The sequence below is a fragment of the Podarcis bocagei genome (genome assembly GCF_964188305.1).
Source record: "Podarcis bocagei genome assembly, chromosome: 8".
Taxonomy (NCBI): domain Eukaryota; kingdom Metazoa; phylum Chordata; class Lepidosauria; order Squamata; family Lacertidae; genus Podarcis; species Podarcis bocagei.
In genome coordinates, this window is record NC_138133.1 from 72154458 (window position 1) to 72181368 (window position 26911).

At 42.9% G+C, this 26911-nt stretch overlaps 1 protein-coding gene across 2 annotated transcripts in view; it reads right to left on the bottom strand.

Moving 5' to 3' along the window:
- RSPO2 (R-spondin 2) overlaps nucleotides 1-26911 on the bottom strand; it is a 110338-nt gene that overhangs the window by 24831 nt on the left and 58596 nt on the right. For both annotated transcript variants that reach the window (XM_081205194.1, XM_081205193.1), the window contains exons 3-5: nucleotides 26620-26808; nucleotides 15363-15506; nucleotides 12534-12722 (exon numbers count right to left, since the gene is read on the bottom strand). In XM_081205194.1, coding sequence (XP_081061320.1) covers nucleotides 12534-12722; nucleotides 15363-15506; nucleotides 26620-26808 — 522 coding nt within the window. The remainder of the gene's footprint in view (nucleotides 1-12533; nucleotides 12723-15362; nucleotides 15507-26619; nucleotides 26809-26911) is intronic.

The following is a 26911-nucleotide window of genomic DNA, read 5'->3' on the forward strand; positions in this document are numbered from 1 at the left end:
GAAAAGGACGGCATTTATCAGCAGCAGATGGCAAAACTGTATATATGCCAAGAACGGGCAGCAAGCTGTGTGCTTCCCCCATAATTGTGTTGCGTTTCGTCCCAACTAAGAAAGGAAGAGGCAAGAATGAGAGAGCAGGTGGTGCTCACCGACACTGCATTGCTCAGGCTGCCCCATTAATGACAGTCACATTATTATTATTTATTAAATTTGTATACCGCCCTATACCTGCATGTCTCATGACTTCTCTTTCCATGATGGGACTCAACACTGGGTTTCCTGGTGCAAGATCCAGATCCACTTAGTTTCAGCAAGGTTGGTGCTCCTTGAACCTTAAGACACTGTCGGAACAGTTGGAGGCAGATACTCTCTGCTGATGCCACTATTCACGTTACAGCTTTGTTCCACGCACCCAGAGCGAGACCGGAGCCATTGTGTTTTGACAATACTAACATTTATCTCAAGGTTTCCCAGACTTGGGTCTCCAGCTGCTGGTGGTGCTTTTTAAATAGCTGAATAAGCATATGCTGCTGAATATCTGTTTTTTGCTTTTATGGTGCTGAGCTTCACTGAATTGGTTTGATATCATTGTGTGTTGATCTTAGATTCGGAGGAAGAGTTCAATTTTTTTTTTGAAAAAATGCAAAGACATATTTCTGTTCCAGGTGAGATTTAAGCAAAGTCTTAGTGCTGAACAAACTAGCCTTGATTGTAGAATCATTGAACTGTAAGACACCCAAACGGTGATCTAGCCCAGTGTTTCCCAAACGTTTTTGGGCAACGGCACACCTGTTTACCGGAAAAAATCTCGCGGCACACCACCATTAAAGCCCCGCCCCCGTGACGTCATTCGGGGAGCCGGCGGCCCGGGCCTGAGCTGGAAGGAGAGGCGGTGCTTTTCGGCACAAGGCAATCGGCCTGGAATTGTTTCCCCGCGCGCTGCGAAAGGGAACAGCTGCGGTCGCGCGAACCCTCCGGCGCTGGGAGGGGAAAGGGCGGAGTCGCAGAGCACCAGCTGGCCGAGCGGTTGCGCGCAGCGTTGCGCTTTTGGAGAGCGTGCGGCTGCTGCTAGGGGATCCGGGGACGTGAGCAGGCCTGGCCCGACCCGGGTTGAAGGAGGACAAGCCGGCAGCGCGCCAAGTGAGTTCGGTTGCGCGCGACGGCCCCCGCTCCCCCCACCCCCGCCGGATCCTCGCCGCCGCCGCCTCTCGCCCGCCTCCCTCCCACGGCACACCAGCCGATGTCTCACGGCACAGTAGTGTGCCGCGGAACACCGGTTGGGAAACACTGATCTAGCCCAAATCTCTACAATCCAAGTCACACTTGTCAGAGTTCACTGGCAGGCATTATTAATTAATTAAATTTACATTCTTCCCTTACTTTTGAAAAACAAATGCTGTTACAAACGTTGTAAAAAGCAAATATTTTCCTAGTCTTTTTGCTATATTCTCTCCCCCCCTTTTCTTTTTAAAGTTGCCCATCATTTGGATGAACTGTGGTTGCTTTTTTTGTTTTGTTTTCAGGGATGATGTCAATCACAAATGTGGTCAGACAGCAATCCATCTGCATGGAAATATTAACTGCCGCGAATCTATTTGCCAAAATTCCTCCAACATGGGTGTCTGGAAGCCCATGCCCCTTGCTTGAACTTCTTCAAACAAAGTTCACAATAAATCTGACACCCCATAAAGCAACTGCTTCCATTAGCACCCTACGGTTGCTCTGGCCAAAACCCTGCAACTAGATACCTCCACACTTGTCTGCTGCCCAGCCGAGTCTGACTCCATATGAGGTGCTCAGAAATTCCATCTTATACACACATCGCTCAATAAGTCACACTAAGTTATCAAGAAAACAGCATATTGCTTCTTCCCCCAAGTTATTTTGCTTGGAATGCAGCTGAGGTTTGAATTATCAGAAACAACAAAATTCAGGCACTTTTTTAAGAAAAAAGTTTAGAAGTGGGAAGAAGTTTCTGAAATTCCAGTAAATCAGTGAAATGTAGGACCTACATGTCACTGTCATTTCAAAGAACATCAAGCCAGTGTAAAAGAATAAACAAAACTTGCTAGGTCGCATGCCATATACTCTACTCAAAAAAACATAAACACATCAGAAATTTGCACAAATCCAGAACCCAAGAGTTAAATAGCCTAATTTAAAATAGGCACATTTTGCTCATTTGCATATACTATTTTCAGTTGTTTTAAAATGTTTTTAATATTGTGTTTTAACTGCCCTGAGACCTTAGAGTGAGGGATGGGTAATGATAACAATAATAATACATTATTCCGCTTCTGTCAGTGATGAAGGAGGACAATAAGCCACACATTGGAAAGAAGCCACATTTGCTAACTCCTGAAAATAAGGTTTCATCAGGCATCACCCAATACCTTTAAAGCCTATAGGCTGCATTCATGAGGACTAGAATCTCATATTATTAAAACTAAAAAAAAATATGATAACATATTTGCAGGACAACAAATTCAGCGGTTTTTGCACACAGACTGCTATTAAACTAAAGCTGTTATAAAGACCCACTTCATTATTCTCTGATAGTTATTTATTTCCTTCTCTAGCATAAAATATGCCTACCCTGGCAGTTGTGGGATGCTTGTGTGGCTGTGTATTTCACATGGACAATTCCACCCTGTTATTTCCACATCAGGGGGAAGCCTCCAAGCTAAGAGTTCTAGACAGCCTAGCCAGTATGACAGCACCTCAGAGGTCTGAACGTCTGAAGGGTGTCACAAATGGGCCGCCATCTGATAAACTAGTGAAATAGTGTTTAAAGGTGAACACGACTCTTGGCAGCTTTTGCTTGAAGAAATTAATTTCTCCAGAACGGATGTAATTCCTAAGCGCATGTTACAGATGGAGACGCTAACAGTCAGCATTCCTGGTCCAAGCAAGGAACAGCAGTGCACACTGTGCTCCTTTTGAAGAGCTTACCAATAGTGCAAGGTGAAAAGATGAAGCTAATTTGACAACTTAAGCAACGTCACATGCAATAAAAAAGTATCTATTGATGGGCTCGTTTCTTTGCGTGCTCACACACACACCGGATCAAGTACAACCGTGTTAAGAATAAATACTTCAATATGGATTAGTATCTGGCTGCCATTCAGAATTTTTAAATATTCGTCAACTGCATAATTGCCCAGAGACGGCTCTAACTCGTGCTCTGGTCATTTGCAAGGATTTTTCTTTAAAAATCATTAAAAACAGATAATTCCAGGAGGAACCCACAGATCACACGATACTTTGAGGGGCTTCTAAAAGACAACACACAAGGGAATCTGTCTAGTCAAGGGAATCTGTGCAGTCCAACCTAAAGAAACTTGTCCAATTTCTTGTGTATATTGTGGGAAGGTTAGGGGTGGGGTATGAATCATGTGAGAATCAAGCAGAATGAGGGCAGGTTGTGCACCCGTTGTCCGATCCCCAAATTTAGGCATAAGCAAGTTACATGTTAGCAGCTGCTTGCTTCGTACAGGTGAAACTCAAAAAATTAGAATATTGTGGAAAAGTTCATTTATTTCAGTAATTCAACTTAAAAGGTGAAACTAATATATGAGATAGACTCATGACATGCAAAGCGAGATATGTCAAGCCTTTATTTGTTACAATTGTGATGTTTATGGTGTACAGCTGATGAAAACCCCAAATTAACAATCTCAGAAAATTAGAATATTAAATGAAATCAGCAAAACAAGGACTGCAAATAGAGCAATATTGGACCTCTGAGAAGTAGAAGCACGCACATGTACTCAGTACTTGGTTTGGGCCCCTTTTGCATCAATTACTGCCTCAATGCGGCGTGGCATGGATGCTGTCAGCTTGTGGCACTGCTGAGGTGTTATGGAAGACCAGGAAGCTTCAATAGCAGCCTTCAGCTCTTCTGCATTGCTCGGTCTCATGTCTCTCATCTTTCTCTTGGCAATGCCCCATAGATTCTCTATGGGGTTCAGGTCAGGCAAGTTTGCTGGCCAATCAAGCACAGTAATCCCATGGGCATTGAACCAGGTTTTAGTACTTTTGGCACTGTGGGCAGGTGACAAAGTCCTGCTGGAAAATGAAATCAGCATCCCCATAAAGCTCGTCTGCGGAAGGAAGCATGAAGTGCTCCAAAATCTCCTGGTAGACAGCTACGTTGACCCTGCACTTAATGAAGCACAGTGGACCAACACCAGCTGATGACATGGCTCCCCAAATCTCTTTTCTGATGAGAGCAGCTTTTGCATCTCACTTGGAAACCAAGGACCCAGAGTCTGGAGGAAGAATGGGGAGGCACACAATGCCAGATGCTTGAAGTCCAATGTGAAGTTTCCACAGTCTGTGTTGATTTGGGGTTAGATTCCCTTGTGTGTATTAAAAATGGATCTTCAAACAGGACTTCTCAGAAACAAGTGGGTTAGGAATACCAGCCATTCAAAGAAAGACTGTGTCTTCTGAATAAGTGTGACATTTTTTTAAGTCAACTGTCCCAGTCAACAGTTCTTTCAGCCAACCAACCAGGGGGCGGAGAAAGGCTACAAGTGCTTGCTTGAAGAGGTTGTATATCTTATTAAGATGCTAAAGAGCTTTTCTTCTTCTGCATGATGTGCCATGAAATTGATTAATTAACGTGGATCCATTATTGAGAATTCATTCATGCAGCAGTCATTACCTGATCTCTGCTTACATAGACTTAGGATAGATTATCCAATTAATGGGGGATTGCAAGAGAGGAGATATGGGGCAGGGATTGTTGCACCGTAAAATCTTAGTCCCTCCCATCCTCATACAGAAGATATGATCTAACTATTAGCTATGCTTGGTTTTTCCTTATAAGAACATGTTTACTTTCGCATAGTTGTCAAGCAAAAAAAAAAAAAAAGCCTGAGAGAAGCCCTATAGGAAAACTCTATATAAAGTGGTACCTTGGGTTACATACGCTTCACGGTACAGATTCCGCTAACCCAGAAATAGTACTCCAGGTTAAGAACTTTGCTTCAGGATGAGAACAGAAATCGTGCTCTGGCGGCGCGGCGGCAGCAGGAGGCCCCATTAGCTAAAGTGGTGCTTCAGGTTAAGAACAATTTCAGGTTAAGAACTGACCCCCAGAACGAATTAAATACTTAACCCGAGGTACCACTGTACCATGCTTTAAATTTACCTTATAATGCCATTGCACATAACATTATATGCTAGCTTTCCCACTGACTAATTTGATAATTTCCTCTAGATTTTCCAAATAAAGTAGACAGCATCCTTTGCATTCAGTAGAGCAGGGCTAGGGAACCTTTGGCCCTGAAAATATTGCTGGACTACAAATCCCATCAGCACCAGGCAGCATGGCCAATGGCCAGGGATAACTGTGGAGTTGCAGCCCAACAAACAACATCTGGAGAAAAACTAGGTTGGGGAAAGCTGCTATATGGGGAAAGAGATGAGCATCTATTAGTAACAGAACCCCTCCTTGTTCAAGTGGTTAAACATGATGTGTGGCTCTTCAGTTAGGAGGGACAGAACCAGCTCTTGTTAGCATATGGGCTGATTAAGGTGGGCAATTCTGTCCACTAGTCATCTGAGACCAGCTCTGTATTTGTCCTGTGATTATGCCCATATAATTATGGAACCGGCTAGTCCTTTTTTTGGCACAAACACACTCTCTTCGAGCCCTTCTCAAAAAGTCTTACCTTAAGCCTGGCAGGGACTATTTACAGAGTCTGAGGGCAGGTCAAAATACAGGTTTTTATGAAGGGTGTGCATGTCTTCGTTTCTGAAACTGGGCACACATTTACTCGGGGCCATAGGAGTTGAATGTGCTCATGGAATTAGTGGGATTCTGCGGTCATGCAAGGACAACAAATTCTGTACTCTGATTGCCAAACTGCTGTGAACTCAGTAGCTAACCTCGTTCAATGCTGATGAGACTTTAGGTGGGAATTAGGATGGGCAAAGGAAGATTTGTATGAGTTGGGGTGAGGGCTGAAATTCCCTGCCCATTTTTGAGGGACGCAAGGGACGGTCTTTCAAAACTTCTGATACCACAACCAACAATGGAGGTTTATCATACCTTCAGCTCTCTGAAAGTACTCATCAGCTGTTGCCAGCTAACATGAAACAGGATCCCCAATGTGAATGTCATAAATAAGTTTTGATTGGATTAGAGGACAACGCAACTAGATAAGATCAAAATAGCTGTGAAATTAGCACACACGCGGTCTATTGTCTGCTGCCCCTTTCTGTGATACTCAAACGTGCCCAGCCTTGAGGGTTGCTGATTATAAAACAAAATGGGAGGTGGGTGTATTGTCTTTACAACAATGGGAGATTAGAAAGCAGCAAATGCAGCTCAAACCAAGATTGAGAAATTAGGAAAACTGGATTGCTGAACTAATTGAAAAGAAAGAAAACGTGTGAGAGATTGCAACATTAGCTCTTCCCAGGCATTTGTAATGCAACTTAAAGTAAACACAAGCGAGGAGTGAGCCAGCTTGGTCGCATTGCTTTCGCAAAGAGGCAGGTATCCTCACAAAGGTTCCCTGCAGAATTTACAACCCTGGGGAAAAAATCTGGATTCTAAAACTTTCCAGTGCTTTCCCCTTCATTACTGAACCTGCACTGCTTCAGCCAAAAACTAATGTGCTTTTCACCTGAGAGGGTGGAGAAGGGTGAATTACATCCTTATTGAGGACCTCTGTGTATTCTGCTTAATGTGGGCACAGAACTAACATACTTAAACCAATTCACACATACAGCTCTTCAGTTCAAAAGGAATTCTGCTTTGAGGAAGGCAGCAGAACAATAGCCATTGCTTTGTTGTTACACAACCGCTACTGACCTGTGTGTAACATCTGGCCTGATCCTACCCAGCCATCTTGTTTCGGCTGCAATGGCAACCAATACGTTTCAAGGTTCATGTCAAGTTTCTGGTGTTTAATAATAATTCCCTTCAGTCCCTGGCTCCCATATATCTCAGGTCTCTTCATCCATTTGTCTCCAATGTGTTCTTAGACATATAGAGCAAAGAGCACCCCACAACATCTCTGTCCCTGCTGGCTGCGCCTCAGACTTCTTTGCTCTGAGCAAAAGGTTTGGAGGGGAAATCATTGCATGTTCAGCTGAACATGTTCAGAATACACCACACTATGTGGAGCACTGTGTAGACTGTTTTCCTAGATGCCCAAACCAGGCCTGCATCTTTTTACAATTCCTGGATGTCAGCATCAAGTTTTCCTCTCAGAACCTGCTCCAAGCTCCACTTCCATTAGAGTTGCCATATGTCCAGAATTTGCCGGACATACCTGGAATACTGCAGTCAGAAGCCGTGTCCAGGCAGAAATTGGCTAAACGTCCGGGAAAATCTGGATATACGGCAACCCATGTCGGCAGTGTCATTTTTGGCAATTTCCCTTAAAAACAGCTCAAAAACTTTTGTGTCTGGATTCTCACTTTTTGAAATACAGTGGTACGTTGGGTTACATACACTTCAGGTTACATACGCTTCAGGTTACAGACTCTGCTAACCCAGAAATAGTACCTTGGGTTAAGAACTTTGCTTCAGGATGAGAACAGAAATCGTGCTCCGGCGGCACGGCAGCAGCGAGAGGCCCCATTAGCTAAAGTGGTACTTCAGGTTAAGAACAGTTTCAGGTTAAGAACAGACCTTTGGAACGAATTAAGTACTTAACCAGAGGTACCACTGTATGGCAACCCTAACTTCCATGCAAAAGGAATGACGTGACAAAGAGAAGGACTTTCACATCAATTGTCCCAAGGCTGAAGAATAAATTCCCTTCTCAAAATCATCCCTTTTATTGGTCTTCTGCAGGTGATTCAAGACACATCTTTTCTGAGTGGTCTTTTCTTAAGCTGGTTAATTTTATTTGTTCTTGACTAGTTCTTTAGATTGTTGAGTTTGGTTTGCTTTGTTGACCTATCTTTATAACTCTCAAGGCTGAGCACCAAGACAGATAAAACAAACAGACTTCAGTAATAAATATATGAAGGTGAGAGGCCCAGTCCACCCTGTGCACACACCCCAATACTTGGGACCTTCCCAATACTTAGAACACAAAAAGCTTTGAAGACAGAAGAATTACATAAACTGGGCACTGTGAGGAATGGAGTTACCCCAAAACAGATGGCTGTTCTTAAGTTATCTCACCAGCATGTTCAAGTTGATTCTTTCACCTGAAAAATGGAAGGCTCCACTCCAGGTCACACAGAACCATCTGTTGGCAAAGCGACCAGAGTTTTGAGCTAGCCTTAAACCTAAAAAAGCCGAGATTTCTCGTAACAGCAAGAGCAAAGATATTAACAAGCCCAGGCTATTAATCCTGTTAAAGTGTTTTCTTCCCAAGGAAAATCCGATTCTGGATGATATCCAAAACCCATCAGTTTGGAACGACTTGGAGTAGTTGAAAAAGCATTTAGGTAATACCCACTTTTCTTTTCTTTTCTTTTTTTAATCAACAACATTTAATAGTTCCCCTAAGCTATTTGATGACTGAGAAAGTGATAACATTTTAAAATGTATCCTGTTCTTCCTGCAGTAGTATTTTAATTTTATGCATTAGGTTCGTATTTGCTTTACTCTGTTATTTTATTTTATTTTATTTTTGGCATAAGACCCCAAAGATGGAAAGGAAAAGACACATTAATGAACCACCGTATCAAAAGACCTGCTCAGAGGACTAGAACTTTTCTCATTTCTCTATATTTATGCAATCCCATCTGCTTCAACTGCAGTCCCATTATAACAATTGTGAGGAATAGCTCCAGGCTAAAAGCTGGCTGCACATTTCCTTCAAGCTGAGCTGCAGTGATGTCACAGAACATCTACGAACATTCCAACTAATGAGAGGTAAAGGCCAGCCGCATGCAATAAAAGTAAAACAATATAAAATGCCAACATTCATACAAATGAAGGCACTGTAAGAGGAGCACAAAACTGGAGTGCTGCATGATGTCAGAATCAGGAGGTTAAATGCTATGCTAGATATGTCAGGTACTCGAAAAGTTTTGTAAGCAAGATACCCTTCCAACTGACTGCCATGTATCATCCTTATCTCTTCAGCTTGAGCGGCTACTATACTCAAGAACTGTCACATGCTGGTTTCTGGCTCAGACCATTAATCTCCCCTGGTGTGATATACAAACAAGACTAGATGTCCTCATCCTGAGTGGATAATGAATACCCAGTGTTTCATTCGTTATTGATGCTAGCATTAAACAGTAGCAGTGAAAGATCAGGAGCACCGTTTGCCTCACTTCGTAAAAACTGAGATCGAGAAGAAAAAGAACAGGACATCCTACCACTTGTCTGCCTCCAAGGTCCCCCAAAACTTTGCTTCTCATTCTGAAGTTGCACTTAAAACAAATTAATCTGATGGGTTTTGTTTCTTAGCTGGCAGTTCTGCTGTGTCTTCTGTTTATGAAATTAGTGAAAGTTTTTCTTTCATTCCAGAGTTCCAGGGCATTAACTTTGGTTTTACTGCTGCAACTGTGGTGGATATTTAAAAGAGCGCTCCAAAATTTGAGGCAATTCGTGGTGTCCTCCCCACCTTCCAGAGAGCTCCAAGTCACTGTCCCAAATAGCATTCATTTCTCCTTGTAAACTCATCACTGGCCTCCCCTGTCTTCAGGCTCAGGAAAACTTGCTGTGAATATTTATCCCATCTGCCCTTCTGTTTCCATCCTTTGGGAGTCATGAATATATTTGGCATAATTGCCATTAGAATAATATGGTCTTATAACACAGGGATGGACACTCATTCCGTTTCTAGGCCATTTCAGTTTTTGCATGGGTTCATTCACTTCAGCATTTGTACTTACTTAAATACATATTTTGTCTCATTGCATCCACTTCTTTATTTATTATACCCTAAGATACATGTTTTCTTATGCATTTTATTTATTTAGCATTGCTAAACTACTTAATAGTTGACAAATCTTTAAGAAATACACAAATACTACTACTACAACAACAACAACAACAACAACATACTATAATAAAGAGAGAAATGCAACATAAAAGTACAGTAAAAGAGTGCATAATATAAAAACAAGACTTCAAGGATGACAGAATCCAATCTAGGAGGCTCAGAGAAAGTCTGGGCAAAAAAGATATGTCTCTACAAGATGTTCAATGCAATTCATGCATGATGCTTTACATGGCACAGGGAAGGATATTTTACAGTGCAGGAACAATGGTGGAAAATTGGGGGGGTCACTGCTCTGTAGCGTGCAGTGCCATGAGTAAAATTTCCCAAGAATCTGATCTCATTGATCTTCCATGTCTATACAATTAACCTGGTCTTAAGTTGTTCAGGGGTTTATATGGTGGTAAAAAGACCTTTAACAAAGCCCTGTAGCTGATCGGGCTTTTGTACTCTTTCTGAGCTGAAAATTGAAGTGCAACATTCAGAAAGTGTGAAATCCAAAGGATTCCTGAATTAGTCCAGGAGGTGCAAACTATTTGTTGTTGAAAGTTTATTTGAGTTACCTTCAGCAAATAATAGAAAAGTGGCTCACAAGTTTTAAAAATATTATTATTATTCGCTTACAGATGCGGACCAAACAAAATTAATTCTTGCAAGGCCAAACAGCGAATCCAGAGCCAAGAGAAGAGGCAGAAGGTTTGCATTGTAATCTTTACTGTGGACTTCTCAAAATGACCCATCAGGAAATCTAATAATCGACAACTGCATTCTAGTGCGATCTTTTAAGATGCTGCGCTCAACATTACCACAGGAAAAAACCAATGATAACATAAAAGAGAAAGAGGTACTCTAAGGGGTCGTTCTTATAAAGCCACATGGGTATATGGATACACAGTAAGCATGGATGCAAAAGCATAAAACTGTCACTGAAAATCCTGGAAAAAACCTGTCACTGAAATCCTTCTATGGCCATCGTTGCACATTAAGGCAGAACACAAAAATAGTAAAATGAAATGTTAACAAAGCAAACAGAAATAGAAAGCATATGGCAAAGGCACACACACTTCACCCTGCCCCACCAAAAATGTCCTCGCTTCCTGATCTCAGTTTAATCCATCACAATCTACTACTGTCTTTGGTTACATAATGTAAGATTTATCCCACGTGTTGATGAGAGTATACAGACTAAGAACATTAGGAAGGGGTCATTTTTAATAGATTTTTATGCAAAATAGAACTATCCAAGTCACAGAATATGACTTCCCTCACTACTTCCTACATTTCCTCCCTACTTAAAAAGACTGACCAGACACGGTCCCATATCAGGAGGCTAAAGTGAACACGCCAACAGACAAACTGTAATTAATTTCATTTTTCCCACATAAGAGAACAACAAAAAAAGGCACAATCTATCTCTAATCACATTTGAACCAGGCAGTATTATGATGGTAGAAACACATTGTCCCTACTGCACCTGCACATTAATAAGCTTGATCTAACTTCTTAGGCCACAATCCAGTGCCCTGTCCTGGCTCCCACCCCAAAACACACAAGCAAAGACTCTATTCAGGCAAGAAGTGGTATAGGCTCAGCAACAGACACAGGGCCCAGGAACCACATCTCAGTTCAAGTTGGAAGTTCAGAACCAGTGGAAGCAATGAAGATGTCCCAACAAATTTCCCCACCCTGTCTGCCAAGCTTTCAAAGTCCAGCTGTGGCACATTCACTCGCCTTGTTCACCTTGTGGGAATGTTGAGATCGAAACTGCATGCTCCACAGGGATGGGATGGAATGGGCTGCTCCCAATCTGTGAAGGTAGCGCCTGGTTCTCAGCAACAAGCTTGCACCCTACTTTTCAGACTCCTGTTCAGTCACTGCCTTCTGCCTCCTTGACTGCTCACAGGCCTCCTGAGCCTTCACTGAGGCCCTTCACTCTGCAGGAAGAGCAGGGGTGTGCAGAGAACTGGCATCTCTGGTCCCCCTCCTGAAGTGGCTGAAGTTGTGGTGGGGATTCCTCCCTCCTCCAACCCAGGTTTCCCGCCATTCAGGCCTCCTTGGGTTTCTACCTCCTCCTATGTCACAGTCTACCAATCCCGACAGCATCATGGGGCTCATGATGACTGCAACCCACTGCTCTTCAGGTTTTTTGGACTACAACTCCCATCAGTCCCAGCCAGCATGACCACATTGTAGCCCCAAACATTTGCGGGCCACCGGGGCTGGGGGAGGTTGCTTATTCACATACTTACCTGGTATTGAAGAAAATGGAGTTTCTTTAGGAGAATTGATGTAGAGGTCAGCTGTCTTGAACTGCTCATGGTTTAAAAACGGACGCTTACCTGATGTTGCTGCAAAACAACATTCTATACAGCATGCCCCAGGATCTCATAAACATGTTCTATATATATATACACACACAGAGAGAGTCACAGGCTGTGCTTCAGCACTTGTGTGCTAACAGAACGAGGTGGTGTGTAAGTTGGACGGTTCCTCCGGGTTTTTGAAAAACAAGAGACAGTGTTCTATCTATCTTAGTTAAACAAGCACGGCTTGAGTCAGGAAAAGAGCTCATAAAAACTTTTTGGCATCTGGCAAGCTTACCTCCCGGACAGTGCCTCAGGGCCATTTTACATCTTCTGGACTCTGCGATGGTTGGGCATGGTATTGTGTCTTTTGCTGGCTTTTTCACAATTTGCCTCGTCCGCGTTTCCAAGCCCCACTTAAATCCGCAGGTCTTGTTATTTCTGCTGCACGTCCCCCATTCACTCCAAGGGCCCACTTCACAGCCTTCTGAGGAAACCAACATACACAACACAGAGCGCTAGTTAACATCTTCTTGTCATCTGATGCACATAACATGGCTGCTCCAAAATGAGGAGCAGAAGGTGGGGGTAGCAGAGAGGATGAAGAAATTCAAAACTTCATAAGTGGCAGATTTTACTGTTCAGTGTCTGATGGCTTTATTAGAGGAAATTTCCACAGGCTGGCCTTATTTAATCCCACTAAAGAGCTGGTTCACAAACAAGCCCTGAAATGTGTTGTGGGAAGGCAATGCAATTTTTTCTAGTCTACCATGAATTCTCCACACCTCCTTCTCTCCCGATCTTACAGTTATCTTCATTTTCCTTCCAGTTGCTTTTGAGAGGTGTTCCAACAATTTTAAATCAGATCTGGGGAACTGTTGTTGGGTTATAACCAGTGCTATTTTTATAGTAAAAGAGGTGCTAGAATTCACCATGAACACTTCCCTCATTCTCTTAGAATGGCAAAGGTGCCCACCTGAAAGGTGCCAGAACTGAGTTCTGGAGAGCTTTGGCTGAAAAAAAGCCCTGGTTATAACTCTGATCATCCCTGATCATTGGCACTGCTAGTTGGGACTAACTGATGGTGGTTGGATTCTAACATCGTCTGGAGAGCCACAGGCTCACTGCCCCAATTTAAATAGTGGAAATCTCAGGTCTTTTCTCCGTTTGTTTTGTTTTTCTGGTTGAACAATAGGTTTAGATCAGAACACAGGAATGTAAGAAGACATCCAGATGGATTATACCAAGGCAACATTCATATCAATCATACATTTAAAGCTCTATGATACTGTAAGCCGCCCAGAGTGGCTGGGGAAACCCAGTCAGACTGGGAGGGGGTATAAATAATAAAATTATTATTATACTTTAAGTAGTCACGGCTTCCACCATTGCATTGTGGGAGATGTAGCTTGTTAAGGCTTATCAGAGTGGTAACAGGATCCCTATTTCCCTTCCAGAGCTATGGAAAGATGGGTTCCCTACCAACTCCAAGCAGCCTTAACAAACTAGGCTGGGCACAGAAGTCTTTCACTTGTTCTTTTTTAGCATTAGGTTTCAGTCTGGTTTGCAGACACGAGTCACCAAGCCACATTAGGCATTGTTTTAAAAAAAGAAAAATGAGAAAGACCATTTCACGGCAACCTATGCTCTCCCTTTTATTAAGATGCAAAGAAAAATCAAAGCGACTCAACACAGGAGTGCTTCGGAGTATCCTTACTTGGAGAAAAGCCATCAGGTTTCAGAAACAGAGATTTCCCTAGGACCCATTATTTCTAGATTTATTAACGGTAAGAAGATGAATTGCATTGCTCTAACGTTATTATAGCACATTAGCTGTTTCCATCTAACTTATGTACCAAACACTCGCCAAGGTTTTTATGCAGTGAGGTAATGTGTGAACTTGTAAACCTATCTCAATGTCCAGAAAGGTTTAGACCATAAGCATGATCATTATTCTAAGTGTTCAAACAGAAACAAAAAGGCAAGTACGAGACAAGCACATAATCACTAATGTTTCATGGTTGAAAATGTGGACATTAATTTTATTGTTCTAACACTCCGATTATCACTGCCTTAGAATTCCCATCATTTGCTGCTGGTAGTGGCTGGGAGGGGGAATGAGCAAGAGAAAGAAGTGGAACTACATGCTGTAGAGGGGAAAGAGGAAAGGATACAATTTTTGAGAGCAGACAGTATTTTTCTCTGCTTGTTTTTGCCAGTTTCCATTTCTTAGTGCATTAAGTATTGATCTGATGTGTAGAGAATTCAAGAGGGTTCTGGAAGCTCCTGGAAGCTTCTCTGTGTGAGGGAAACAAGTAGAAGGTTCATGATGTTTGGGTTATTCCTTCAGAGAAGCTGAGTACAGCTGGTTTAAACTGGTTCTTTTATCACTTCCTGTCAAGGTCATGCCGACTATAAAAGTAAGGCCAGAAGGAGCCTGGGTTTCACTTTCTCTTTCTATCTCTCTTCCTTCTGGTGTGGTGCTGTGTATATAGTGTTAAAGCTTAGAAGTTATTGTAAGTTTAAGTCTGCTGCAACTGGATTTCTTATGGACAGTGCCAATCCTGAATGTACTGGATTTGTGACCATTATGCTCATTTGCCTTTGGTAGCAGTAAAGTTCTGCTGGATGAAATACAATTGCCTTTGGTCTATTTTGGGGGGGAATCCTGCAATGTGCTTAAGTTTTTACTCTGCTAACTATACATTGGAATCTACTCTGGATAAATATTGAGTAGAATTTCATGACAATTTTATGTTCTGTTAACCAGAAATGGCTCACTAGGTGGCATGAATATATGTATATAAGAAGAGCTGGCTGGATGAGGCCAATGGCCCATCTAGTTCAGCTTCCTGTTCATACAGTGGCCAGCCTGTGGGAAACCCATAAACAGGATCTGAGCGCTCTTGGTTTTAAAAGGTCATCCCAAAAAACAGAAACACTGATTTCTCGGGAACAGGTACCGGTACATCAGGACTGTCACTAGTAAATAGAGAAAGTTGGATTGTATACAAGTGGGTGGCACAAGCTAATCAGGCAAAGTGGAAAATAATTTCAGAAACCATTCTGAAGCAGTGGGGAGGATCAGAAAGAGGTAATATAGAAGAGATGTTCAATAAGCACTCACCCACACATTCCATGGTCTCCTCTAAAGGTGCAAAGCCGTCAGGACATTCTCCAAAGCAGCGACCCCGGTAGAGATAAAACCCAGGCTTGCACTTTGTGCAAAAATCTCGACTGAAGCAAGAATCACAGTTCTCTATTCTGCACCCTAAGATGTTGGAATAACAAATTTATTTATTTCAGGTTTGCAAATTCATTGAGTGATGCAGCAGCAAAGAAGATAGCAGGACTCAACCATTTAAGAAGAATGGGCTCAGAGCTTATTCTTAAGAACCTAAGAAAAAAGCCCTGCTGGATCAGGCCAGTGGTCCACCTAGTCCAGCCCCCTGTATTTACAGAGCTCAACCAGATGTGCTTGGGAAGCCCACAAATAGGTCCTGAGTGCAACAGCGTAGTTGTTTTCATCTAGGCTTTATATATATATATGTGTATCTTGAGCAGAGTTTTGTGGGAAGCTCTGAAATTGTATAAGTAACCAGCACATTAGATGTCAGTGAGCTCCTGCTTCTTGACCCATCACACCAACCCACAAAAAACAAATGTGAAAAGGGGGTATTATCTCATCCATTGTGTTGTGAACTGCCCTGAGATCTACGGGTGAAGGGCGGCATACAAATTTAATTAATTACATTATTAACTAGGTGAAGGTAAAGGGATCCCTGACCATTAGGTCCAGTCGTGACCGACTCTGGGGTTGAGGTGCTCGTCTCGCTTTATTGGCCAAGGGAGCCGGCGTACAGCTTCCGGGTCATGTGGCCAGCATGACTAAGCCGCTTCTGGCGAACCAGGGCAGCGCACGGAAACGCCGTTTACCTTCCCACCAGAGCGGTACCTATTTATCTACTTGCACTTTGATGTGCTTTCAAACTGCTAGGTTGGCAGGAGCAGGGACCGAGCAACGGGAGCTCACCCCATCATGGGGATTTGAACCGCCAACCTTCTGATCAGCAAGTCCTAGGCTCTGTGGTTTAACCCACAGCGCCACCCATGTCCCACATTATTAACTAGTCAAACATTAATTGATTTACAGAAGATTTTAGCTAGTGAAAATTAGCAGCATGAGAGAGCGTGTTGAATTCTGCTGCCTATGAGTAATTTGCTTTCAAATATGCACATTACATGGGTCTTGGCATTCTGATGAGATGTGAATGGGTGGTCCTGTATAGCACAGCAGAAATGCTGAAAGGAAAGCTATCACTATATAATTGCTGCCTCACATCCAAGAGATGCAACCATCTACAAGGTCAAGTATCAGTTGTTGATTCAAATCTGGGGGGGAGATGTCTCATTCAAGTGAATCCCCCCCCCCCTTTATAGATGGAAATCTTCCATTTAAAATATTAGGGCCTCTGCTATACGAAAAGGCTACATGTTGTTACCTGTATCTTTGACTCAGTCTTGGGGAGTTTTGTCCCTAACACCTTCCTGTTTTAAATTGAATAGAGAATACACATGGTGTTTCCTTATGTGAAACCTTAACTTTCCGTTTCTTGGCCACAGATCATAGCTAGACAGTCTGTGATACATTTCTTGTGTTTGCCTTTTCTGGCAGCCACTCTCTTATGTTTGGTAGATTCCACGCCATTGGAATGTTTATCATCACATTTTGAGAAAGGCTGGCTATTCTTCATATAGCAAGCACCCAAACCAGGTTTTCTATGTCCAGCAAGTTCTGCAGACAAGTGAATCTGAACGGTAGACTTTGATTACTTATATTTCACTTCCATTAACGTGAAATGAATGCATATATTTAGCCTTAGGTTTAGGGATATAAATAAAGGGAAAAGAAAACACTTACAGGCAACATCACACTTATGGATCATATGTGTCATATCCTCGGTAGAATGCAGGGATTAAACCATAGTTGCCCTGTTATGATGCAACAGGAAACTATGGTTTAAACATAACAATTTATGTTATATATTTATACACGTCTTAATAAGAGGTTTATAAAAAATATTATGATCTCAGTGACAAAACCAGGCAAGGCAGGCAAGAGCATGCAGTTTGTTCTTTGGCCAACAACCCATGGTTTATTGGCCTGTGACTCTTACATAAAAAATGCTCCACAGATTATTACTGAAATCCTAGACATGCCAGCTGAAATTTAAGTCCCACCAAGTTCATTGAGACTTTCTCCTGTTTACGTAGGTACTGGATTTAAGCCTAAAGAGGAGGAGGTGTGCACATACACACTCAAGATAACTAACAAACGTGAGAATACGTCTGCACAACATATTTCAGTTTGCAATGAATTCCAGTTTGCAAAAAGCTGTTAAGGACCCATGAGTTTTATGGACATGGCACAGTGTACAAATCTAGAATGGTCACAGCATGCTTTTAAAAAATGTTATCTTGTTGGGGAAATGGTATAACACGCGATAGACAGACACGATCTAAACCTCATGACATTAGCAATTAATTTCCAACCTAAAATGACATATGCTTGCTAGGCCAACATCGGCACTTGCAATCCTGTTAACTCAGAAAACCGCGGGAGGTTTACGCTGATGAAATTTGGGGTGGTATGCTGGCGTACGGTTCTTCCCCACCATTAAAAATGTAGCATGGGGTAGTGGTGTAATCAATCCAAAATCCATTGTTCCATAATGCAACAGGCCAGATAGAAGCATGAGAATTATAATATGGGAGACTAATGCAATAATTCTCACGTCTAAATGCACTCAAAATTTATCTGTGGGTTGTGTGAAAAAATTGGCTCATTATCTGTCCTGAATGACACTCCCACCTATTCAGCTGTATTGGACAGCTGTGGATTCTGGTAATATGAGGAAGGAAGAAAAAACCTTATTTTCATCCATTTTTCCAATGCCATGCATAAGATTATAGACTCCTACTATGTCCACCCTTAGTTGCTTTCCCCCCAACCTAAAAAGCCTCAAAGAGTGTAGCTTTTCCTCACAGGGGATTTGTCCCACCCTCCTGATTATTTTGGTTACATTTTAGTGCACTTTCCCCAGTATCCTTTTTGAGATGTGGCCATCAGAATTGGACACTGCATTCCAAGTGTGGTCGCACCATAGATTTGTATCGAAGCATTGCTATGTTGGCAGGTTTATTTCCCAACGATCCCTTAGCATGAGATTTGCCTTTTTCACAGCCGCCACACACTGTGTTGACATTTTCATTGAGCTCAATATCTCTTCTTCGGTCACTCGCTCACCGCCGCCAAATATTTCTTTTGAAAGTTGGTTTATAATGCTTTTTGTTTCTACCCAGAGTGGTTTCTGAGCCAGCGTATCGCTTTGTTAGTGAAACGTGTGAGGGGAGGCAACTTTTTCCCTTTTTCTCTGCATTTTTTTTATTCTATTAAAGAGAATTTATATGCCTCTTAATCAGGCAAAACCTTTAAGCAGTTTGCATACATCAAAATTACAGATTAAAATCAGATGTTAAAAAACAAGTTTGCCTTTACAAATTCCAAAATGAAACCAACAGTTCTAAAAATATATGTTATAAAATAAAATTGCATGTTGAAGTTCATGTCAGATTTACCATGTCTGGGTTTCCTTGCTTAAGCCAAATATATTTTTAGTAGGCGCTGAAAACGGTGCAGTGAAGTGCCTAAGATCAATGAGCAAGGAGTTCCAAAGTGTAGCAGGTGTTGCCACACTGAAGGAGCTATTTCTTGCAAGTGCAGAGCAAACATGGCATGGCAGTTCCCATGAAGACCTTCACCTGATGCTCTGGCCTTGCTAGCTAGGGATGATGGGAGTTGTAGTCCAGCAACATCTGGGGACCCACAGGTTGAGAACCACTGCTCCAGAGGGTCCTCCAACTCTCTGGAACAAATGTGGAGGAATGCAAGGCAAATAAAGTTGGCAAAAATTGCCTCTCCTCTCCTGTTAGTGGAGGTGTGAGTTGGACCCAAAAGGATACAACTGGAACCATCCCATGCCAAAAAGAGGGTTTTCAACACTCTGTCCACACAGCTCTTGTTCTGCTTACATACGTACATTTATTAATGCATAATAAATTGCTATTCTACAGATATGTAAGGGGTGCTGCCGAGAGTGTCGGTTTTCTCCTTCTGCCTCTCTTTGGTGCCAGGGGAGCAATAACGATTAATTTTGTTGTTATTCCTGGATCGGGACACTCCACCAATGTACAGAGCCATAATCTGCAGTTATTTCCTTTGCTGAGTCATTGTTTTTCTAATAGGCTCAAAACTTTAGCCTGAGGCCATCTCCCGACTCCTGTGAGTCGTGCTGAACGTTAGTGTTGTGCATTTAACAGACCCAGAAGGGGTGTTCTCAAGTTATAGTCAACAGCAGTCCAATCTGCGCACACAAGGCGTTGAGCTGTACAGTGAAATGTTCAGTGCTGGCACAATCTATGTACCTGAACTGTTCCAAGTCAACATGTGTACACAAAAGTTCACACAAATGCTTGCACATGCGTACAAGACAGCTTGTGTTCAGTGTAACCTGCGAACAAGCCTATTGTCCAGTAGTGGCTGGTGCCCCTTGGGACTGGTGGGGCCGAAAATAGGGAAACCAACAATAACTGGAGCCAGAGTCATGGATTGGCAGAGTCAACTAATTCTAGTTTTGTCCTCATTCTCTCCCTGCTTTCTGTAAGTGGGAAAACACTTCAAGAGGAGGAAACTGTGCAGGCAGTGGATTGGCTGCAAGCAAGAAGGCAGGCATTTACCCAAATGAAGAAGCCTCCACTGCTATTCTCTACTGTTCTCCATGGAACAACCAGGTTTGGCAGGACCACTAAAACCACACACATCTAGGCCTGGTAAAAAGATTTGCTCACAACCCACAGAAGGTCTGGCTCCCTGCATACTACTTCACCACAGGTGAAGGAGGGATAAAGAGGAAATGGAACCACTGCAAAGGAGACCAAAGCCTGAATCATAATCATAATATTTTTTATTATTTATATCCCGCACATCTGGCTGGGTTTGTCCAGCCACTCTAGGCGGCTTACAGCATATCTAAAAACATAAAACATCAAGTGTTAAAAAAACTCCCAAAACAGGGCTGCCTTCAGATGTCTTCTAAAAGTTGTGTACTTCTTTATTTCCTTGACATCTGAAGGGAGGGCGTTCCTCAGGGAGGGCACCACTACTAAGAAGGCCCTCTGTCTGGTTCCCTGTAACTTCACTTCTCGCAGTGAGGGAACCAGCAGAAGACCCTCAGAGGACAACCTCAGTGTCAGGGCTGAGCAATGGGGGTGGGGTGCTCCTTCAGGTATACTGGGCCAAGGCCATTTTGGGCTTTAAAAATCAGCACCGACACTTTGAATTGTGCTCAGTAACCTACTAGGAGCCAGTGAAGATCCTTAAGATACGGCAGCCACTTCCAGTCACTAGTCTAGCTGTCACATTCTGGATTAGTTGTAGTTTTTGGGTCACCTTCAAAGGTAGCCCCACCTAGAGCAAATTGCAGTAGTCCAAGCGGGAGATAACCAGAGCATGCACCATTCTGGTGAAACAGTCTGCGGGCAGGTAGGGTCTGAGTACCAGATGGAGCTGGTAGAGAGCTGCCCTGGACACAGAATTGACCTGCACCTCCACAGCCCAGGAGGAAGGAGTCCAAATTGACTCCCAGGTTGTGTACCTGATCTTTCAGGGGCACGGTTACCTCGTTCAGGACCAGGGAGTCACACACACACACACACACACACACACACACACACGGCCCCTGTCCCCCAAGAACAGTACTTCTGTTTTGTCAGGACTCAACCTCAATCTGTTACCCGCCATCCATCTGCCAACCGCCTCCACTCACACAGGACCTTGACCCCCCTCACTGGTTCTGATTTGAAGGACATTCTCCAGCCTAAACCCCCTGATGATCTCCTAGCGACTTCATGTAGATGTTAAAAAACATGGGGAGAGGACAGAGGCACCCCGCAAGTGAGAGCCCAGGGGGCCGAGCACTCACCCCCCCACACACCATTTTCTGGACACGGCCCAGGAGGAAGGAGCGGAACCACTGCATAACAGTGCCCCCCTCTAGACGGTCTAGAAGAATGTCATGGTCAATGGTATCAAAGGCCACTGAGAGATCCAGCAAAACTAGGAAACAGATTTCACCCTTGCCCCTAGCCCACTGGAGATCTTTGACCAGCACAACCAAGATAGTTTTCAGTCCAACGATGAGGCCTGAATCTCAATTGGAAACGGTCCAAATGGTCCACATCCTTCAGGCATGCCTGGAGTTGTTCCAGGTCACCTACAACAACCATACTTGCTAGAACAATCAGTATGTGTTAAAAACACACACACATAGGCATGGAAGTTGTCAGGTTGATAGAAGTTGTCAGGTTGACCACAGTCACTCCTTAAGTATCTTATAGTATCCCCATGACATGTCTGAGGTATGGACTGAAATAATTTTTGACCGGGGGCAGCCCTACGATGAGGCAGAGTGAGGCAGCTGCCTCAGGTGGTGAATGCTGAGGTGTGGGGAATGGACAGAGCTGTGAACACCATGGGGTCCACCCTACAGGCCCTACACTAGCTTGCTGGCCTCAAGTACAGTGGACAACACTGTCCTTTCACCAGTATTGTGGCAAGAGTCAACTACCGGTCAAATTGGCTTTTGTATTTGCCTTGGGAGACGGTGCCATCTTTTCCTTTGCCTCAGGCAGCAAAACGTCTTGAGCCAGCCCTGCATTTTACTATGCCCAAGAAAGAACCCCTCCTATGCCCAAGAAAGAACCCATGCCTAGCCAGCATGGGCAACAATCAGGGATGAGGAGGAGCTGGTGGGTACCACGCTGGCTACGCCTACTTTAGAGGGTGATTAGTTTTCTTCCATCTGGCAAAAATAAATAAATAAATCCATGTATGCAACTTTAGAGATGAAATTACATGGTACACTGTAACCAGGAAAAAAACAACTCTAAACAGTCTTGCAAATTTGAGATGCCTAGCTCATAGCTAGTGAAGAAAATTAGATTTGAAAATGCACCTTTTTTCATAATTTTAGAGCTGCTGCGTTGAGCTGCGTGGCATTCACAGTGTTGTGTTTGGCAAGAGTGGCACTTTTCAATCCATGTTAACATTTTCCCTAAGATACACAGGTTCAAGCACTTTTCTATTGCAAATGCAAAAACGTTCCAGAAATAAGAAAAGGTCGAAGACTTCTTCTGCTCAAAGATATTCAGAGTGCAAGCGTTTTACACCAAACTCGCCTAAGACCCCCTTCTGTAAAAACCAGTAGGGATTTTGAATGCAGCCAAAGCTATTTTTAAACTGCAAAAACAATGTCAGAGCAACAGACAAAAAAATGTTCGGAGTCAGAAAGGGCATCCAACATCAGGGAAGAAGAATTTCATATTTATTTGTGTATTTTGAAAATGTATGAAAGATAGTAGGGCAGGGTCTTAATAACTTGCAGGATCATATTGGATAACACAGCAACACACAGCAAAAACAGGGCCACCGATATCAGAGCTAAAAAGGCAAGATGGTGAGCTGGTTTGGACACATAATATTAAACCATAGTTAAGTGTTTGTGAATGAGCAGCAGTGGCCCATATGCTGGCGAACTCCCCCTTCAGGGTGACCATAAGGACACTTTGGGAAGCTTCCACAGTTTTCAATTGCTTGCCATACCATCTGAATCCATACAAACTGTGGTTGAGCTTAACTGTGGTTAGAAGAAACAAACCAACTTCAAGCTATGGTTTATGAAGCCAGCCATTAATCATAGTTAAGGTCAATCACTGTTTATGGTTCAGCTGACTTTTTAAATGGCACTTAATCTAAAACGAAAGCAGAACCTTCTATCTCCCCCTTCGCAGCTGTGCCAGAGCTTGCTAAAGCTCATGTTCATGCTAAGTAGCAATGAAATGCAAAGTGGAAATTAGCAAGTGGAAAAGAAAACCAGAATACTGAGCCTTGCATGACCCTCTTACAAGCTAGAGTGTCCTAGAGGAGGACATGGCTGGAGCCCTGAACAGGTTCATTCCTGTTTGGAAGTGAGAACACAATGCAACATTGAGGGATAAATCCCACTTGCATGTCCTACCACTGAGCTTTGACTCCTCCACACCAACACAACTTTTAAGAAGAAGCTAGAGACGCATTTGCCAGAAGTACTTTGCAAGAAAGAGACAGTAACTGGGTGATCTCATCCAACACACAGCGCAGTGAAAGTGAAGAGAATCACATCACCTGCACTGACCAGATTGAGAGAATCTGTGGCCCTCAAGACTCCAGCTCACATCAGCCTCATCCAATGGTCGTGGATGATGCAAACTAAAGTCCAACAACATCTGGAGGTCCACCACTGAACTAGCTAAATCAGGAAAGCATGGTTAACTCCTTCCCATCTTCAAAGGTCCCCCCAACCTTCATTGACTGGGGGGCAGCTCACAGCAGAGACTCATATTTCTCTCCAGCCCCAATGCCACTGCTGCAGATAGCCAGGGCACCAATATTGCAGCTGTTGCTCAACAGGAGTCAGGTGACACAAACAGCAAATAGGATTACAGGTAAAGGGTTCAACACAGTGCATTGCTATGCTTCAGTATATCCTGAATCATCTACTGTCAGATCTTTCATTACTGCTTAAAGCAGTGGTGGCCAAACTTGGCCCTCCAGCTGTTTTGGGACTACAATTCCCATCATCCCTGACCGCTGGTCCTGTTAGCTAGGGATGATGGAAGTTGTAGTCCAAAAACAGCTGGAGGGCCAAGTTTGGCCACCACTGGCTTAAAGACAGAAAGGAACTCGAGGGCTGAGACAGCTGGAATGAAGGGGAAAAAATGAGTATAACAAATCAGATGATGATGATGATTTTATTTATACCCCGGCCATCTGGCTGGGTTGCTCCAAAATATGGAATATTCAGGAGGAAACAGACAAAAGCTTAATGTGAGAATTAAAATTCATTCATTTTTTTCTTAGGATGCATGGTTTAATTACACTATACTACTGATTATATTAGATTTAGGGATGAAACAGGAAAACACACAGAGAAATACTGAAGTGTATTATTGCTTCATTAATAATACAAAGCATAATGTTGCTGTTATTGTACTAGGTCACATTATTTGCATTTAAAAGACAAAACAATCAGTACAATTCCTAAAAATAAATATAGGATGGTACTTAACTATGTTTTACTCAGAGCAGACACATTGAAATTAATGGACCTACTTTGATCATGCTTATTAATTTCACTGAGTATACGCTGAGTAAGACACACCTGAATGGAGTCATGCATTTCACTCCCATGTCTCAAACATGATGGCAAGATTTATGAGTACAGTAGTACCTCAGGTTAAGTACTTAATTCGTTCTGGAGGTCCGTTCTTAACCTGAAACTGTTCTTAACCTGAAGCACCACTTTAGTTAATGGGGCCTCCTGCTGCCACCGCACCACTGCTGCACGATTTCTGTTCTCATCCTGAAGCAAAGTTCTTAACCCAAGCTACTATTTCTGGGTTAGTGGAGTCTGTAACCTGAAGCATCTGTAACCTGAAGCATCTGTAACCCGAGATACTACTGTATACAAATCCAAGCAGTCTCGTACCCTGAGATTTCAAGAGAAGTTTTTCTCCAGTACATTTATCCAAAGGCCGTTTCATAGACATAAAGGGTTTGTTTGCATATAATGCTAAACTGTGGCATAGCCAGCATTGTTCTGTGCACACAACTTAGGGAAACTTGTATCCAAACATATTCTGCTGGTGTGAGAGCTTGACTACTTTGTGCTCTGAAATCAAAGCATGAAAACTTCCAAGAATTTCAATAGTTTTGTGAGAAGTTATCATAAAGTGCATGCAAACTAGGCACAGCTTTACCTGGAAACTTTCTCACCAAAGGAAAAGGACTGGAGCTAAGGCCCACTGGACACAACTGGATTTACTTCGGAGTCATGAACAAAATTACCCGAGTTCAAGTCCCACTGACGCACGTGGGGAATTGTGGAGAACTGCAGGACTATCTTGGAAGCGACAAAAGGGCATTTCAAGTTAAGCAAGAAGTTCCAGAAAGAGAATTTAATTCATCATGTCAAAGTGACATTTCAAAAAATGAGCGCATACTCAGCACCAGAACCAAGATAAATAAAACGGTAACATAAATCATGAGTTCAGAACACAAAACTGTGCAAGCTCCCATTGAAATTAAACAGGAGCTGCCCAACATCAGAGCTCAAGGCACAGAACAGATAGCAGGTGTATCTCTTCTACTCAGAGAGATGGGAAGAACCAGTGGCATTTTTTTCTGGGGGGACGCAGGGGGACGCATACCCCTAAACATTTTGTGAATCTTTGTACTTTTGTCCATTTACTCTATTTATTTTTCCCAAATTGAACTATAAAATGGTGATTTTCTTGAGTCAAAAATGAACAAAAGCACTGGGAAGAACAGATTCTGACCTCAAAAATATACAGTGGTACCTCGGGTTACATACGCTTCAGGTTACAGACTCCGCTAGCCCAGAAATATTACCTCAGGTTAAGAACTTTGCTTCAGGATGAGAACAGAAATCCCGTGGTGCGGCGGCAGTGGGAGGCCCCATTAGCTAAAGTGGTGCTTCAGGTTAAGAACAGTTTCAGGTTAAGAACGGACCTCCGGAACGAATTAAGTACGTAACCAAAGGTACTACTGTATGAACACTTACAAACAATTGTAAGTGCAAGAGGTTTGTTTCAGATAATTACCTCCCCCCCCATCAGCAGGGAACCTGTGGCCCTCAGTGTTGCTGGACTCCAATTCCCATCGGCCCCAGACAGCATGGCCAGTGGTCAAGGATGATGGGAGTTGTAGTCCAACAACATTGGAAGGGACCTAAGGGAAGAAAGAAGTTCCAATGGATAATAAATTTACAGACGATTGAGGCTTGCACTTGGAATTGCTTGGGAATTCTAAGAAATGGGAGAGGAACCAATGCACTTTTGACATCAGTGGTTCAAGACAGGACAGTTTTGAAAGGTTCAATCTACCAACTTGATTCAAAATATCATCTGATAGTATCCAAACACCAGATGAAAAACAGTTCCTTGATCTCAGGAACCATCATGTAAAATGAGTGCCTGGCGTGCTCTGGTCCATAGGGTCACGAAGAGTTGGACATGACTAATCAACAACAAATCTTTAGAGGTGTCCAAAGCACAGCGACCAGACAAGTGGAGATTCTTTTAGGAAGGAATGCCTACAATGTATTGGAGTTGTCTACAAAAGTATCGTCTTATGTCCTCCACCCTCACCAATAACTTAGTTTTGAAATTACAGATTTTTAAAAAAAGAAACATGAAAGGAAACTCACTTGAACATCTGTTCATGTCTGGGGCTCGCAGACCGTAGTACCCTGGCGGGCAGGAATTCAAGCATTCCCCATATTGCCTCATTCCTTCCCTTCGGAGAAAGAAGAACAACTTATGCTGACATCTGATGCATCCATTGTCCTTTGAGCAAGACAAACAGCCTTTGCAAATTGGATTTGGTCCATAGTTGGCTGTGGAATTAAAAAAGAAGATGACGACAACAACAGTATTAGAACCCAAAAATAATCATGTGGCAATATTTATCTTCCCTTTAAAAGCCTGCATAGAGGAAAA